Here is a 16,905-nt window from a genome sequence, read left to right as displayed (position 1 = left end):
TTGTGGAACCTGGATCAAGTAGGGGTAAAAAACGTAAGAAAAATAAATAATTCAGTTTGGAAAAGATCCAAGTCTAAGTTGGAAAGAAATTCAGAAAAATCATATTTGAATTCTCGTGGTAGAATTGTGTCTAAGAAACAATTTTTTCATGGAGTTTGCAGTTGTCCACGAAAGTGTCATTTGTTGTTATCTCTTGAAGAAAGAAAAAATATTTTCCAAAGTTTCTACAACTTATCTGATTTTAATTTACAGACTGCTTACATTAATATACAAGTAAATGTTGTCAATAAAGGTCGACATACAGCAGCTCAAAACCATAATAAACGTTCTAAGATACGAATTTATATATTACCGAAAGAATCAGGTGATATGGTAACTGTTTGTAAATCATTTTTCAAAAAAGCTCTACAAGTTTCAGATGGAAGGCTCACCAGAGATTTAATAAACAAATCAATAGGTGGCGAATTAATCACTCCGCCACTAGATAAAAGAGGCAAGCACCCCCCTAAGAATAAGACAAGGGAAACCGATATTCAAAATATAAAAGATTTCATTAACAAATTTGCCAAATATACATCACACTATAGCCGCAACAAAAATCCTAATCGAGAGTATCTGTCACCTGATTTAAATATCTCAAAACTGTATGATTTGTATGTGCAAGGTGAAGAACCAGAAGTGAAGGTATCCAAATTCATCTTTTCGAAAATATTTAATGAAGAATTTAATCTTCATTTCCGTTATCCTCTCACTGACACTTGCAAACGATGTGACTCTTATAACATGAAAATAAAAAGCTGTGTAGGTGTAGAAAAAATCAGAATGGAAACAGAGAAAGAGTTACACCTGCGGAAGGCAGAAGCAGCTCGAAGTGGAATGAAGGAAGATGCAGCCAAGAATAAAGATACCACAACAGTAATTACATTTGATTTGATGAAAACTTTAGCTACTCCTAGTATTTCTACGGGAGTGGCTTATTACAAGAGACAGTTGTGGACGTATTGTTTTGGCATCCACAATTTAACGACAGGACAGATACACATGTATGTATGGCATGAAGGCATAGCCTCACGTGGCCCACAAGAAATTGGTTCTTGCATTTTACACTACGTAAAAACATATGTTAACACACCAGTTTTGATCTTGTACAGCGACCAATGCGGAGGTCAGAATCGAAATATTAAACTGGCATCTATTTGTACATACATGAGTGTCTCCAATACTTTCAGTCCCACAGTCATACATCACAAGTTTCTAGTTTCCGGTCACTCCTATTTGCCATGTGACAGAGACTTTGGAGTGATCGAAAAACAAAAACTATATTTTAAAGACATTTTTTTGCCAGACGATTGGGTGAAAGTTATTTCCAGTTCCAAAAAGAAGAACAAATTTCAGGTATTTAAAATGACCTCTGAAAATTTTAAGTGTACCGAAAAACTAGAGAAGTTACTTACAAACCGAAAAAAAGGAGAGCAAGATATAAAAGTAGAATGGCTTAAAATACAGTGGCTAATGTTCAAATCAGAAGAGCCATTCAAAATTTATTTTAAGTATTCTAATAAGGGGAGTGTATTATTTAATTGTGTTGACGTCACAAAAAAAAGAACAGACGTCTTTCAGATAAAAAGAGAAGACTTCTACTTGGACATCCTCTATCCTGCTGGAAGACCCATAGAGCAACTAAAGTATAAAGACCTTCAGAGTCTTCTTCCTTACATTCCGCCGGTCTATCATGAATTTTACATAAACCTGAAGACAAACGTGGAGGCAGTAGATAATGATATTGGATCGGAAACATATGAATAGGTGACCCAAGTGAAAGTTATATGTTGTTTCGTAAAAGCTTAATATTTGACATAGTGGCCCAACTGACTTTTTTTTGTAAAAAAAAAGATTTTTTTTTGTTAATTTTTTGCGCATTCGACTCATATAATGTATTAGGTTCCAGAAATGTTTGTGTAAGTGAATAAAATAATACTGGTTAATAAAAAAAACTGGTTTCATTTTTAGCTCAATTCTTTATTTGCCGATATCTCAAAACATCAATTTTACACTTAGGCCACTCTGCTTCTGAGCGACTCAATTGTCAAACTGCCAAAATATGCTTGCTGCGTTGGAAATTTTATACCAGTCCCTGAAAGCTGTCTCTTTGTGTCTCCGTCTTATCTCTTCTATTCGTTGGTAATTTTTTGGCGTCGCCAAAATTTTTGGCATTGACATTGAATGATTCAATGCGCTTCAATGTTCTTATTTGTAAAAACTATATTTCCGCACCAGGTACCAATATATTTTCTGAATGCTGGCTTTGATGCCATACTGAGTTTGAGGGCGATTTATTTAAAAATTTTAAAATTATATGTATCCAGTACTTTAAAACTATTTGACACATCCTTCTCATACTTAGCAGAAAGTGTAAGTAATGTACACCCTACTAAACTGTGTTAAATAAACGTTTCTGGCTACTACCAGAGGCGTACGACAGGAAAAAGTGAATGGTTGACCCTTTCCCAATTCTACGCCACTGGCGAAATTGCTATTTTAGCGCAATTTTTCGATTATCCAATGCATTCTATGTAAATAACATACTCTTTATTCGTAACGACAAAATTATTATTTTTTAAAATATTTGAAGTTAAAAATGATTCGGCACAGTTATGTCGGTGTTGTTTGATACCTATATAAAGTTGTTAGTTTTTCTCCAAATAGTTGGTCTGTGCGTAGCAACTAGTATTTGAGATGGTATTGTCATTGGACCATAATGTCCACTATCACCGTCTAATTTTACCGATGCTTGTGGATAACTGTTGATATTGTTTCATGTAACCGTTGTACATTAGCTAGATTCATCAGCTCTGGGTGTTTAGGTCGATTCATGCAGTAAATTGAATTTAAGGTATATTAATCAAAACAACATCTGGGAATCTCGTGGGTAGATAGGGAGGAGTGTATTGATAAATTTTAATACTCGCAGAAATAACTTTTAATTAGAACTCTAAAATGAAAACGTTATAACAGCAGTTATAAAAGGTTCGCACAACCTTTATTAATTGCTGACTACTACTACCTATAGATCAGAAATGAGCACCGTTCTCGACCACGCGTCGGCTATCAAGCGTCTCGACGCGCTTTTCACCGAAACCAAACTCGAACCGGTTCAGAAACCGGTTCCCAAACCGGTTCCGGAAATACACGTCGAAGTCGATTCGAAGCACAACGCGAAATGTGAAGTACACGGCAAAAACGGTCGTAGAGACTCCTTCGGAAGTGTGTTGCACATCACCAACCGGAGAGATTCCTTGGGAAACGTTATCAGCAGAACGACGGAGCCGGACTTTTTTGGACTTGGGCCGAGAAGAGAATCGATGCCTGCTTTGAACAACAACGGATATTCCAGGTAAGACCTGGTGTAAATACTAACCAGACCACTTTTGTTGTTATAATAAGACTCTGGATAAAATTAATACTTTGTGTTTGCATCTATGGAGTCTAAAAAAATTATTTTCTTTAAGATTTTCCATACTACTTTTTCATCATAATATGTAAATCCTATTTTTGTACTAACAACAAAGCTTCAAAGCTACCAACTTATGTCCTGGTCTGACGGTCTATTGGTCTCCTTAAAAAAATTACCACTACGTCTTCTATTCAGATAATTGTTCGAATAATAATTTCAGTTTCTTTTTTATTTTTTCGGTCTTTTTAGCAGAGTATACATAATTTTGATATACATATTATCTTTGTGTAATCACTGCATATTTTTTCTCTCATTTATGATTTCCTTTTATGTTTCTCATTTATAGTTTAATGATGATTGATGAGCAAAACACTTGTGTTTTCTTTTGTTATTCGTCCCGTAATTCCATCGATTAGTGGGCATAGATTTGGCCATTGACTTATTCGCTCTTATACAGGGCGTTTCTTTGGCAAAGAACATACGTTAACTGGTAAAAGGGGACAGGCGATCTCAAAAACCCTATATTTGATGGGTCTTATTTCTATTTTTTATCTATTTTTTGGTTTTTGTGGATTTTAATATTGGTTTCCATGTTTAGTTGATTTTTAGTACTTCTTCTATCCGATTAAAATTATTTGGGTGCTTATATATCTTCACCGCTTCCCGATACAACCGTGGGTAGTACAACAAAAACATCACAGTACTACCCACGGTTGTATCGGGAAGCAGTGGAGATATATAAGTACCCAAATAATTTTAATCGGATAGAAGAAGGACGAAAAATCAACAAAACATGGATACCGATATTAAAATCCACAAAAACCCTTCCCGCAAAACACGAAGAAAGGAAAGCTACTACAGAGGACGACACGCCCCCTCACGCCGAAACCAGTGGAGGGGAGGCGAGTAGAAAATATAAATATGGTGTCATCCTGGTGCATAAGTCGTGGACTAATACGCACCCTGATGCGCATCGCCCCGCTTTAAAACTGTTCCAATTTTATCATTATCCGAGAGATCTGAAAATGCCATATAAATACTAATATACTTATAAATATGGGACATTTTCTGCTCTCGGGCTCAGTCTGGCCTCGGCTCTCAAATAGGGTCTCTGCACCCTGGGAGTCCGATGTCGGGGCTCTGCTCCGCTCTACTCTTTTAGACTCTGTGGCTGGATAGTTTCCACCTTTCAAAATGTTGTTTTATTTTAAATCCTGGTGTATGAAAAACCACAAATCCATCGATAATGGAATTAACGCAGTGTGGACTTCAAATTGACTGGTCGAAGTCCCTTTGTAAGGCATCGTGGGAGTGTTAAGTGGCAGTGATTCTTCAAGCGCTTACCGCCCATATGGTGATATGGCGCCCAACGTAACTCTACTTAGAGGCTTCAGGTATAATGTATGAAATACCCCTAAGCATTTATTCATATTAACTTCTGGATGTATGGTAGTTTACCAAGTCTTGATGAAGAGTTGGTGTGAATTTTCTTATATGAGCTATCAGTAGGATCATCGTTGGAAATGGATCAAGTGCGTGCTATTGGTCGACAGACTAGGGCACTTGATGACACCTCCGCAGTACAACGCGGCATCAGTTTCAGCTTACAAGCGAAGCAGTAACATCTCCAGAAGATGCCAACCCCTAGTGTTGGCGAAATGTCGAGAACTAATCTCAGAAGACAACGGCCTAATAGCCCGAACAAACAGTTAAACAAGTTATTGATGAATTGATCGGGAAATCGTTACTTTAACGAAACAAGAAGTCATGACATCTTAACTAGTTTTTTCTACCTCCTCTAGTTTTCTGTATACCCTGCAAAACATATCAATTTGGAACACGGTGTTGTTTTTGAGTTGGAACATTTTTCCAATATTTTTTTTTATTTCTTTTAATTATAAATAAGTCAATCGATTGGAAACCTTGAAGATTATTCGCGTGCTAAATGTAAAGAAAACATACAGTGTGGTTATAAAGTTATAAACCAAATAAGAAGTTTGCAAAATTGATAAAACACTCAGTGTCTTTGTTATTGATGAATTAAGACCCATTACGTATCGGATTAGCATCGTCTAAGTGTCCCCTATTAACACTTAACGTATGTTACTTTCCCAAAGAAACACCCTGCATTAGTTTTAACATATTGTTCTCAATTTGAACTTATAAGCTATTTATAGATATTCAATTCCTAGCAGTCTTATAATAGGGATCATAAAAAATCGTGCAAAGTACATTCCTAGATATTTATCTACTCTTTTTGATCAGGTTCATCACTTAAAAATAATAATTTTAACAATGGATTATTTAAATGAATGTGTTACTTTTGTTCAGATATTTATTAAACAGCTTCTACTTTATTTATATTTTCTGTGGTCTGGTCTTTCTCCTTAACACCTTAGCAAAAGATCTGAACCGTTTAATTTTTCTTCGAAGACGCGGATCCCTGGTGATTCCTCACAATCCACCCAAAAAAGACATGGAACATCCCAGTCATTTCGCGTCTACTCTAAGGAAGGATCCGATAGGCTCATCGGGATCATTGCGCAAAGATTCTCTCTCGCACCGTTCCATGTCCGCCATCAACAACAAAAATCTCCTACAAGTGCCTAATTCGATAAGAAGAAACTCTAGGAATTACTCGACGGACTCCCTTGACGGTAGAAGGAACTCTTGGGACCCCGGCAGGAGAGGAAGTTCTGGAAGTTCTTGCGGATACGAGGAACCAATTTGGGAGGAACATAGAAAGGTTAGATAAGTTTTTGATAACTTAATTATTAGCCTTATCATTTCTTCAAAATTAACTATTTTTTGCTCAGCGTCTATCTTATTTTCGTTGATTAAAACCGGAAACTTCATATATGTTGATATCTCTGAGTTATTTTAAATTTTTATAAGCTTAAAATCACAGTACATTTATAAACCTATTTTATAATAACATAACTTTTTAATCATAAGAGTTTAGGCGCGAAATTTCGGGCCAATGCTTTTTAAATACATTAATTTTTTTTTTAATCCTAAGAAAACTAATGGGTATTTTTGAAAAATTTAAATGCAGAATGAAAGATTACATTATTACCGAGGGCCGAAAGTCCCTGAAAACTTCTTTAATGTTTATTTTAGTAAGTTACAGAGGTGAAAAAAAAAAGAATAAATTAAGTGTGATTTTTAATTTCAAATATCTCATTCAAAAGGAACTTTTTGTTTATTCTAAGGGACTTTCGGCCCTCGGTAATAATGTAGTCTCTCTGCGTTTAAATTTTTCAAAAATATTTATATTTCTAGGGATTCAAAAAAAAATAAATGCATTTAAAAAGCATTGGCCCGAAATTTTGCGCCTACACTCTTAAATGATTTAATTTGATAATATAAACCTTTCTCGTCGTTCATGTAGACCTAATATTTTATTTATAATAAGGTTAATATATAATAAACTGTTAAGTATTTAATAACTATTAAGTAAAACTTCTTGAAATTTTTATAGCTGAATACATGTGATAGTATCCCTATTGCCACGCGAAATTAAAGTTTTTTGTGCATTTTTAGAAAAGTTATTAATCGTTTTCAAAAAATCGACTTTACCAATAATACAGCAACAAATTAACAAAAATAACTTTACAAACTCTCATTTTAAAGGATTTTCTATGCTTTTTCAGTAAAATTGTGTCACTTTTCTATATATTTTACCGGTGTTTACCTTTAATATTTAAAATCAAATAGGGATCTTTCGTTGTTTATATACTGTTTAAAATTAAAAAATGATGTTTAATCTTTTGCATCTTTTGTTTATTACATATTGTTTTCACTAAATTTATCAAAAGCAGTTATGAGATACCTGTATCAAAGAGTGTCACGGAAAATGCCTTTTATTTGATAATTTGACTAGTCTATATTTCGTACAGTGTCTTTGAGTTCTGTTCTCTGTCGCATCTTCAGCTTTTCTTCATTCTCGTTCCATATATAGTTGTTCTAAACCAGAGGTTCGCAAACTTTTTTTCTCTCGTAGACCCCTTGTCATGTTTTTAAATTTTAGATAGACCCCGCCTATTCACTTTAAAAGATTTAAATTTCTAACAGTAGTGAAGACATTTTTACACATTTATTAATATAATTTAAATCAAAAGATTGTATCTCTTCTCAAAAAATTAAGCAAAAAATAAATTCATTTAATGGAAGTGATGAACTTAATGGTTTAATAATAAATTATTTACATTTGGCATTAATTCAGTTCATCAAATCTCCTTGGTTAATGATGTCCAGTTTGTATTTTTTTTTATGAGATTTGTACCTGCGCTGAAACCCCTTTCTACTGGGTATGAAGATGGAAATGCAATTAAAAACTTTCTCGCGGTATTTCATAATACGGGATAAGTAACAGGTATGTCTTTTTGAACCCATAATCAATTCCTCTTTTCATAATATAACATCCGTTTCTTCAATGTCACCATATAGGTTGATATTGGACACAACGAACGTCTCGAAGATGGTAGATGGAACAAAGAAGTCGGAAACTGGCGACCGTACGATGCGAAGAGACCAAGAGGAAGACCTCAAATGCGCTGGAGCGACGATATCAAAAGAGTCGCAGGACCAATGTGCAAACGCCTAGCACATAACAGGGATGAATGCCGAGAAATGGGAGAGGCCTTTATTCGACAATTCGGATAGAAAACGAGCTATAAAAAAGAAAAGATATTGCGGTATTACCAGTTTCAAAATATCCTCAAATCTAGTTTCAAAATCTGAATAGACGGCATTAAAATGTTGGACATATATTGAAACATTGTCTTCCTGTCAGATTGCCTGGGACAAATTGGAGACCTGGGAAAATTCGACCGTACAATGTTTTGCTATCAGTTTAATTCTAGCAAGAACCGCTGATCGTTTCAGCGGTTCTTGTTAGGTTTTTATCAAATTGAAAATGTAACCTTGCAATGTCTGTTTTTCTCTTCAATAAATTTTCTTTCAAATTTTCATCTTTAGTATCGAGAAACTCTAAAACAGTTTCAAGTAGTATAAAAAATCTTGTTAGGAATAAGCCTTCCGAAATCGTCGGTTAGGGTGAAGAAGTAATTGGTGGAAGTTCTCGCCCATTCCACCGCGTATTCAACGCATTGTTTCGGATTCGGTTTATTGCATCAATGACAAGTTGGAAAGATTTGATATACGAATTGCTTTTTCAGTAAGCCTTCACAACGTAAAATATCGATTCTATATTTTAGTATCGGTTGTCGAAGTTCTCGTAAATAGCAATTATTCTTCGTGGATATTTTGATCCATAATAAAATGAACATATGCCAAACATAATGCTTGACTCATCCATCTGTATGAAGAAATGGGTAGTTTGCAAATAATTGCAAAAGAAGCTTTCAACTTCATAACTCAATTATTCATCAATACGTCTTTAAACTGTGTTTTTGCTTAAATAATTTTTTTAAAACCTCTTCAACATCTGGCAAAATTGACTGTTCTCCAATAGTATGCGGTTTTCCGATATTGTAAGACGCTCACAAACCATCATCGTTTCTTTGTGACGACGCCCAAGCGAACATTTTGTCCAGCGTGGGTTTCTTCTGAAGTTTCTCTTCTTTCTTTCTATTTTCAGATGTTTTTCCAGCTTAGATGATTTCATAGCGTCATTAAAAACTTTATTGCATAAAAGGCACAAAGACATTGAGGAAAATATGTGTAATTGAGCATGATTTGGATACTGAACTACTAATAACTCAAGTATTTCACATCTCTCCTAAAAACGAGTACAAAACTTCGGATAATGTCTTATAAAAATAATGTAGTACTTATTTTTGTCCAGAACTCTCAAACAAAATTATATTGATTCACTTTAATTTTATTTAACTACCTCTTTATCTTATTATAAAATAAGGTTATTGCCGGGAAAGAACTTAGAGTGCGACGCTAAGTTAGGCGCAATCATGGAGCAAGTGATACGTGTATAAACTGCTCTGAGATCAAGTGAAAGCAGTTTTAGACTGACGATATTAATTATACAGGGTGTTTCAAAAAAAGGTAACCCCGTCTCTAGGGTAGGTAAAAAACTGAAAAATAATTGGGGTTTGCTTAGTAAAAAATATGTTTTGGAAGCCGATACATCCCATGAATTTGTTTTTATATCTGATTCTCATAGAGGGCGCTAGTTACACGGATCGCACTAAGTATTAGTCAATATAACTTTTTTAAGAGTATAATTATTAATTAAAATTTCAAGTAAACTTAAACATCATTGAATTTTACACGAAAAAGGTACTCTTGGTAAAACTCGATACTGTGTACCGTTTTCGGAATATTTTGATTTGAAAATTATGAAGTAATAATTGATGCTGGTAGTAATGATAAAGTTCTAATAGGTATACCTCTAGTTTCTCCAAGTGTGCCATGGAAATCTGACATTTATTGATTGTTATGACGATAAATCAACAATAATTAGAGTTTTGAAACCTTGTTATTTGTAAAATCAAATCAAAATGTACTCAAATGTTGAATACACTGACATGTTATTAACCTTAGGCGAATGTTTAGGATGTTCTAGTGCAGCTGTGACACGTTATGCAGAAACGTTTCCTAGAAGAAACTTACCAAGTAAAAAAACATTTAGAGCCGTTGAACGACGTTGTCCAGAAACTGGGAATGTGAGACCAAATAAAATAAATTCTGGTCGACCAAGAACAACAAGAACAATTAATAAAGAAAATAATATTTTAAATTTACTTGATCAAGATTTAACAGTTAGCGTAAGGAATATAGCAAGACAAACAAATACTTCTTCTTCAAGTACTTGGCGGATACTGAAAGAACAGCAATTACATCCTTATCATTACAGACAAGTCCAAGAGCTCTTGCCAGATGATCTACCGGTTAGAGTGGATTTTTATGATACATTGCAACAAAGGACAGCCCACAATCCAAATTTTTTAAAATGCATTCTTTTTACGGACGAGGCTACCTTTACGCGACAAGGTATGTTTAACTCCCATAATGCACACTACTGGTATGATGAGGATCCACGAGTTAAAAGGGTATCACATTACCAGCACTCATTTAAAGTTAATGTTTGGGCAGCACTTTAGGTAACAAATTAATACGTTATCATATTCTACCTGGAAATTTTAATGGTGATATGTATCTTGATTTTTTAAAAAATTCTTTATTCGAGAAATTAGAAGATTTAACGATAAACGAGCGATGATCTTTATTTTTTATGCACGATGGAGCTCCACCACAGTTTGATAGAAGGTGTCGTAATTGGTTGAGTAATCATTTTCAGAATCGATGGATTGGTAGAGGTGCAGAAGCTCCGATTGATTGGCCTCCTCGGTCATGCGATTTTAACCCTTTGGACTACGCAGTTTGGTCGTATATTAAGGAAAAAGTCTATGCTACAGAGGTAAATTCACGCCAAGAATTGGAAGAAAGAATTCAACGTCAATTTAATGACATCATAGCTGATCCCCTACCGTTTAGAAGGTTAATGGAATCTTTAGAAAAAAGAATAGACTTGTGTATTCCCGAAAACGGAGGGCATTTTGAACACTTACTGTAATTGAATTTTATTTTATGTTCTTAGTCATTAATTTAATTTTCTTCTTGTGAGTTTTGTTTAATTACTAACTATTTTATACCAGCATCAATTATTACTTCATAATTTTCAAATCAAAATATTCCGAAAACGGTACACAGTATCGAGTTTTACCAAGAGTACCTTTTTCGTGTAAAATTGAATGATGTTTAAGTTTACTTGAAATTTTGATTAATAATTATACCCTTAAAAAAGTTATATTGACTAATACTTAGTACGATCCGTGTAACTAGCGCCCTCTATGAGAATCAGATATAAAAACAAATTCATGGGATGTATCAGCTTCCAAAACATATTTGTATAAAATTTCATTACAATGTTGCCAGTAGTTTCGGCAAAATCGTAAAAAACGCGTAAATTTTTTTTTCTTCAACGCCCTGTATCTTGAAAACGGATGGCGTTACAAAAATTTTTTACTAATCAAACCCCACGTTTTTTTCAGTTTTTCACCTACCCTAGAGACGGGGTTACCTTTTTTTGAAACACCCTGTATTAATAATAAATATTATATTTTTCTAATTTTTTTGAATGGCAAAATTATATCAATTATACTGTTTTTTGCAATTTTTGAAATTTCTTACCATTGACCCCCATTTTCATTTCATAGACCTCCAATTTTTCCCCCCAAGACCCCCAATCACTGGTCTAAAGTGACTCGATTCTAAACATTTACAATAGCGCAACCTAAATAATTTATCATGCTCTTTATCATCCGTTAACTTTAAGAAGACTGAATCTTTTAAATGATTTTTTTGTGATTCAAATTTGACCCACATTCGGTTATGATTACTTGAGAAACCATTTATTCTTATTACATGTAACAATTATTATACTCGTTATAATTACGAAGTTTTCAACCCAATTCTTTGTTGTTTAACCGTACCAGATTAACGAATTTTCGCTTCCCAGCCGACATTACTTAATACAGAGGTCACTGTAATGTTAACATGTAACAATGAATGTATTTAGACGTTTATGTAATAGAACAATATTAAAATAATACCTCATTCATCATAAGATTATATCTTATGTTGAAGAGTCACGCCGCTCAATCACGAAAATAAATATTTAGATCAGGTAATCGTGCCTTCTCAATTAGCTTATTATGTAACAACTGCAATGAGAAATAAATGTGGAATGTGAAATAAATGTTGGTTGTACACCGGCGCGTTCGCCACAATTTTAACATGTCAATAATATTGTATTACTGCAAATTACTTACGTTTTTTTCCTTAATTTTTAAATTGTTATCTACTGAAACAGTTCTTTGTTTAAGATTTTAAGTTTTTATTTTAAAACTGCAAGTGCTCCGTTTTTCGTGCCGGTGGGTGTATATAATCACATGGTTTGCAGATTTTTTAAAACTAAGAAACTTTAAAATGCGATATCTGAGCGAAAACAGAAGCTAGAAGATTGAGACCTATACTTTAAGATGATTATAACAGTTTCAGGGAGAAAAATTAAATTATGATGCTACATAACCTCAAAATCGGCCAAAAACCATAGACATATAATACAAACCAAAAACCACTATTTTTGCACTTTTAGGTTAAGATATCTAAGAAACTAAAACCAATTTGGCAATGCGGAATTCAGCACAGCAGAAAAGCAGCTTTTTTGCACTTTTAAGTTAGGATATCTCAGAAACCAGAGATAATTTGGCCATTTGAGTTCAGATTCGGATTTAGTGCACAAAAAATCTTCTAAAAAGTATATTTTGATCTTTCGCTCCGAATATTGATTAAATTTTGTGGGCCTGTGTAATCCTAGCATATTTCTACAAATTGTATTAGGACTTTAGGACTCCCTTTCGTGTTCCAACTCATTTCTACACTCCACACTCACCCAACTAGCTCATCCAACTTTTTTTTAACATCCAACATTTAATTTTTTGTGGTCCTTTAATATATTTTGGTTTATTTTTGCTTTTTTACTTGAATGTCCAGCACAAGCAACTTATGTTGATGATTATGACGGTATAACTCATTATTATCTTGCGGTTCTTACATTCACATGGATCTTCTTTTCTTATAATGAAATACTAAGTTTGATAATGATTTTGTCTACTTTACTCCCTCTCATTCTAAGAAATGTTAAAATAATCGTCATATCTAATGACGTAATGCATTTTTACAAAACGCAGCATATCATTCTTGATCGTTTTGTAGACTGTGTTGAGTATGATGTTCAGTATCGATTCTTTGATTTTTCCAAGCCATACTTGACCTACCATATGGATTACTCTTTGAAGATCATCAATATTCTTCAATCTCAATCTAATAGAGATTCTATTTACTGTATTTCCCGTAGTCCCATTTCTCCTTCTGAATAATTTGATTTAATTCTTGTTTTTTTATTTTTAGTATGCTGCTTTTAAAGTTATTTCACTGATAGTTTATGTTCTGATTTTTTGTGTTATAACCTCTAGTTGTTCGTTTATACTTTTTTCCTTGTTTAATTTAGTTTCTTAGTTTCTTTATTTTGAAATGTTTATATTTCGTCCTTTTTGGTTCTTCTTGGCATTTTTCAGAACTAACTAATAACTAATAATATTTGGTTTGTTATAAATTTTTCTTCCCCGTTTTGGGTTGACTTCCTCGTGTATATTCTTCTAGGTGGTAGTTTGAAAAAAGTATTTGTTACTAACATTTCGTTTTATTTGTACAAAGTACATACAAAAAAGCATTAAAATGAGACTTTGTAGAAGCATTCTAGCATATGATCTATGGGAGTCATGATAAAATAGGGTTTTTTCGTGAGAAAAAAAAAACGACAATTGCTATTTCTACATTAATTGCAAATAAACGTTATTCATTTCAAATTCACTTTATTTAATCATCAGCCATGAATAAGATTCAAAAGTTTTTAAAAGACATTTTTAAAAATAGTATCTTTTATTGAAAATAAATACAAAATTATCGAAGATACGTAAAATTTTCTATATTATACACTATACAGTATTTTCTGTAAAAAATCCTAATTTTTTGATATATTTTGATAATCCCAATAATCCTAATTTTGAAAACGTAAGAAAAATTGAAATATTCAATCACGAATAGCAATCTCCCACGCAAACATGAAATTTCGATTAGTCACTGAATATCTACGGTCCATGAAATCTTCGATGTTGTCCAATTGAAGCAGTTGCTTAAAGTTTTCGTGGACCGTTGATGACCGGTTCAGAGTCATATTAAGTGACGAATGGAAATTTGATGTTTGCATGGGGACTTTCGAAAACGGGTTATCAGAACTAAAAATGAATAATTCCATACACATTGCCTCAAAAGAACTGTGAAGTGTCCCAAAGGAATTATGATTTGGGAGTGCGTGTTATCAATCAGCTGGTCTAGGAAGATATGAGGTGGTGAACGGCACAATGAAAGCAGCAATTAAAGTATGAAGAAACTTTGAAAAATAGTCTTGTACCAAGTGGTCACGATTTATATTCCAGCAAGATGGAGCTGCATGTCATACAGCTAAAACAACTAAAAAAATGGTTAGAAGACAATAACGTTAACGTCCTCCCATGGCTTTCGAACAGTCTAGACCTTAATGTTATTGAGAGTTTGTGGCATAAGATGAAACAGAAATTGCGTAATGATCCCCAGAGAACCGTTGCCGATTTGAAGAGTTATCATCATGCAACCTCTTCTGTCCACTGCTGGACATAGGTCTCCTCCATTTTTCGCCACTCTTCACGGTTCTGTGCGTCTTGTTGCCATTTCTTAGATATTTGTCTAATGTCGTCCATAAAGCGTGTTGGTGGTCGTCCTCTGCTGCGTTTGTCTTCTCTTGGGCGCCAGTCAATTAGTTTTCTGGCCCATCTCGAGTCTTTTAGTCTCGCTATGTGACTTTCCCAATTCCATTTCAGCTTGGCTATATAAGTGCTTCAGCACTTCGATGACATCAGTGATACCTGTTCTTTTCCTTAGGTCTTGGTTCCTTATTTTGTCTTTTTTGTCACGCTGGCGCTGAGAATCGATCTTTCCATGCGCCTTTGTGCCACTTTCATTTTTAGTGCTGTTGTTTTTGTGAGAGTTTCTGCTCCTTTCTGTATGTCATAATAGGAAGAACGCATTGGTCAAACGTCTTCCGTTTCATAGCTATCGGGATGTTGCTCTTAAAGATGTCTCTTAGTGAACCATACGCCTCCCAAGCAAGTGTTATTCGTCGTTGAAATTTGCAGGTCTGATTATCCTTGCTTATTCTGATTTCATGACCGAGATATATGTACTTCTCTGTCAATTCTACCACTTGATATTGGATGGTTAGGTGTTCGCTGGGAACCAAATTTGCCATAAATTTGGTCTTACTGATGTTCATTTTTATATCTATTGTTGAAGATATGTTTTCTAATTCTTGTAGCATTTGTTGTGCTTCACGCAGATCTTCGGTGATAAGTACTATATCGTCGGCAAAACGCAGATGATTGAGCATTTCCCCGTCTATTTTTATCCCTCTATTTTCCTTCTTTAGCATTTTAAAGGCGTATTCGAGTACTGTTATAAATAATTTAGGTGAGAGAGTGTCGCCCTGTCTCACACCTCGCTTTATATGAATTTCTCTGGTGGTATCATGTAGTTTTACACGCACTGTGACGTTTTGGTACAATGTTTGTACTAACTTTCTAAGCCAGTAGTCTATTCTACTATTGTTCAGAGCAGTTATAATGCTCTCTAATTCCACGGTATCGAAGGCTTTGTGAAAGTCTACGAAGATAAGTACCAGTGATCTGTTATATTCTATCGATTTTTCTATTAAGGTTTTTACTGTTTGTAGGTGATCGTTTGTTCCGAATTTTGAGCGGAAGCCAGCTTGTTCTCTGGGCTGGTAGAAATCAAACTTTTTTTCTAGTCTTGTCGTAATTATTCGGGTAAACATTTTATAGATGTGGCTTAATAAGCTGATTGGTCTATAGTGTTCTAGGTGCGCCTTGTCCCCTTTCTTGTGTACTAGAATACTACTCTAGGAATCTTGTGTACTACTCTAGGTTAAACAAAATTTTTATTTGGTTAAGAAAAGCACGTCCGCCCATATTTATATCTTCTATTACGACTCCATCTTCTTCTGGTGCTTTGTTGTTTTTCATCTTTTTCATTGCGTCTTGGATTTCGCCTAGTGTGATCTCTGGCTGATGATTTTGCGTGATGCTGAGGCTTCCAAGTTCGTTTGGCTTTCTCTTTGATTTGTGTATAGTTCTTGGTAGAAGTCTTCAACTATGTGTAGTAGTTCTTCTCTATTTGATATGGGGACTCCTTCTTTGTTCTTTAGTTTGTGTATTTCACATTTTCCATTGTTTAGCCGTATTCTCAGGACTTTCAGACTTTTATTCTCTTCTATAGTTCGGTGGACTTTTCATTCTTAAATTTTCTTAAATCTTTCTTTATATCTTTTTATACTTCTTTATTTATTTTTCGTAGTTTTTCTTCGTCAATGCTTTCGTTTCCTTTGATTTCTCTTCCAGTTTCCATTAGTCGCTTTGTTTCAATGGTTATTTTTTCGTCTTGGCGTCTTTTAGAGCAGTATTTTTGATTTGAAGAATAAATTAGGTGAATTATGGAATAGTTTCGACTTTTATATTAATAACCCAAATATTAAAATAGCAATTTCTTGAATTATCGGAACATTTAGTTGTTCCGACAATACAACAAAAACTATACAACATTTTTTCCTTAGAATATATGTTCTTGTCGATGCATGAGGTTATTTTTAACATAGGTGTTCCACCATTCATTAGGCATAGGGTAGATTTAGCTTGTTAAGGTATTTTTTACTTACTCTTAAAGTTTCAAGAAAATTAATACATACTAATTGAATTCGCATTTAAAAGACTTGATACACTGCACTATAAGCTTCTATT

The 16,905-nt window shown here is 34.0% G+C and overlaps 1 protein-coding gene across 8 annotated transcripts in view; it reads left to right on the top strand.

The window, feature by feature from the left end:
* LOC140439224 (WD repeat-containing protein 47) overlaps window positions 1-16,905 on the top strand; it is a 234,780-nt gene that overhangs the window by 176,785 nt on the left and 41,090 nt on the right. Inside the window, exons 2-3 of one of the 8 annotated variants that reach the window (XM_072529009.1) lie at window positions 3,071-3,394; window positions 5,888-6,200. The exons of the other annotated variants lie outside the window; for them this stretch is intronic. Of the exons in view, the coding sequence (XP_072385110.1) occupies window positions 3,078-3,394; window positions 5,888-6,200 (630 nt within the window). The 5' untranslated portion in view covers window positions 3,071-3,077. The remainder of the gene's footprint in view (window positions 1-3,070; window positions 3,395-5,887; window positions 6,201-16,905) is intronic. 8 annotated transcript variants of the gene reach the window in all.

The sequence above is a fragment of the Diabrotica undecimpunctata genome, chromosome 4 (genome assembly GCF_040954645.1).
Source record: "Diabrotica undecimpunctata isolate CICGRU chromosome 4, icDiaUnde3, whole genome shotgun sequence".
In the NCBI taxonomy this organism is placed as follows: Eukaryota; Metazoa; Arthropoda; class Insecta; order Coleoptera; family Chrysomelidae; genus Diabrotica; species Diabrotica undecimpunctata.
This window is presented reverse-complemented; position numbering and strand designations above follow the sequence as displayed.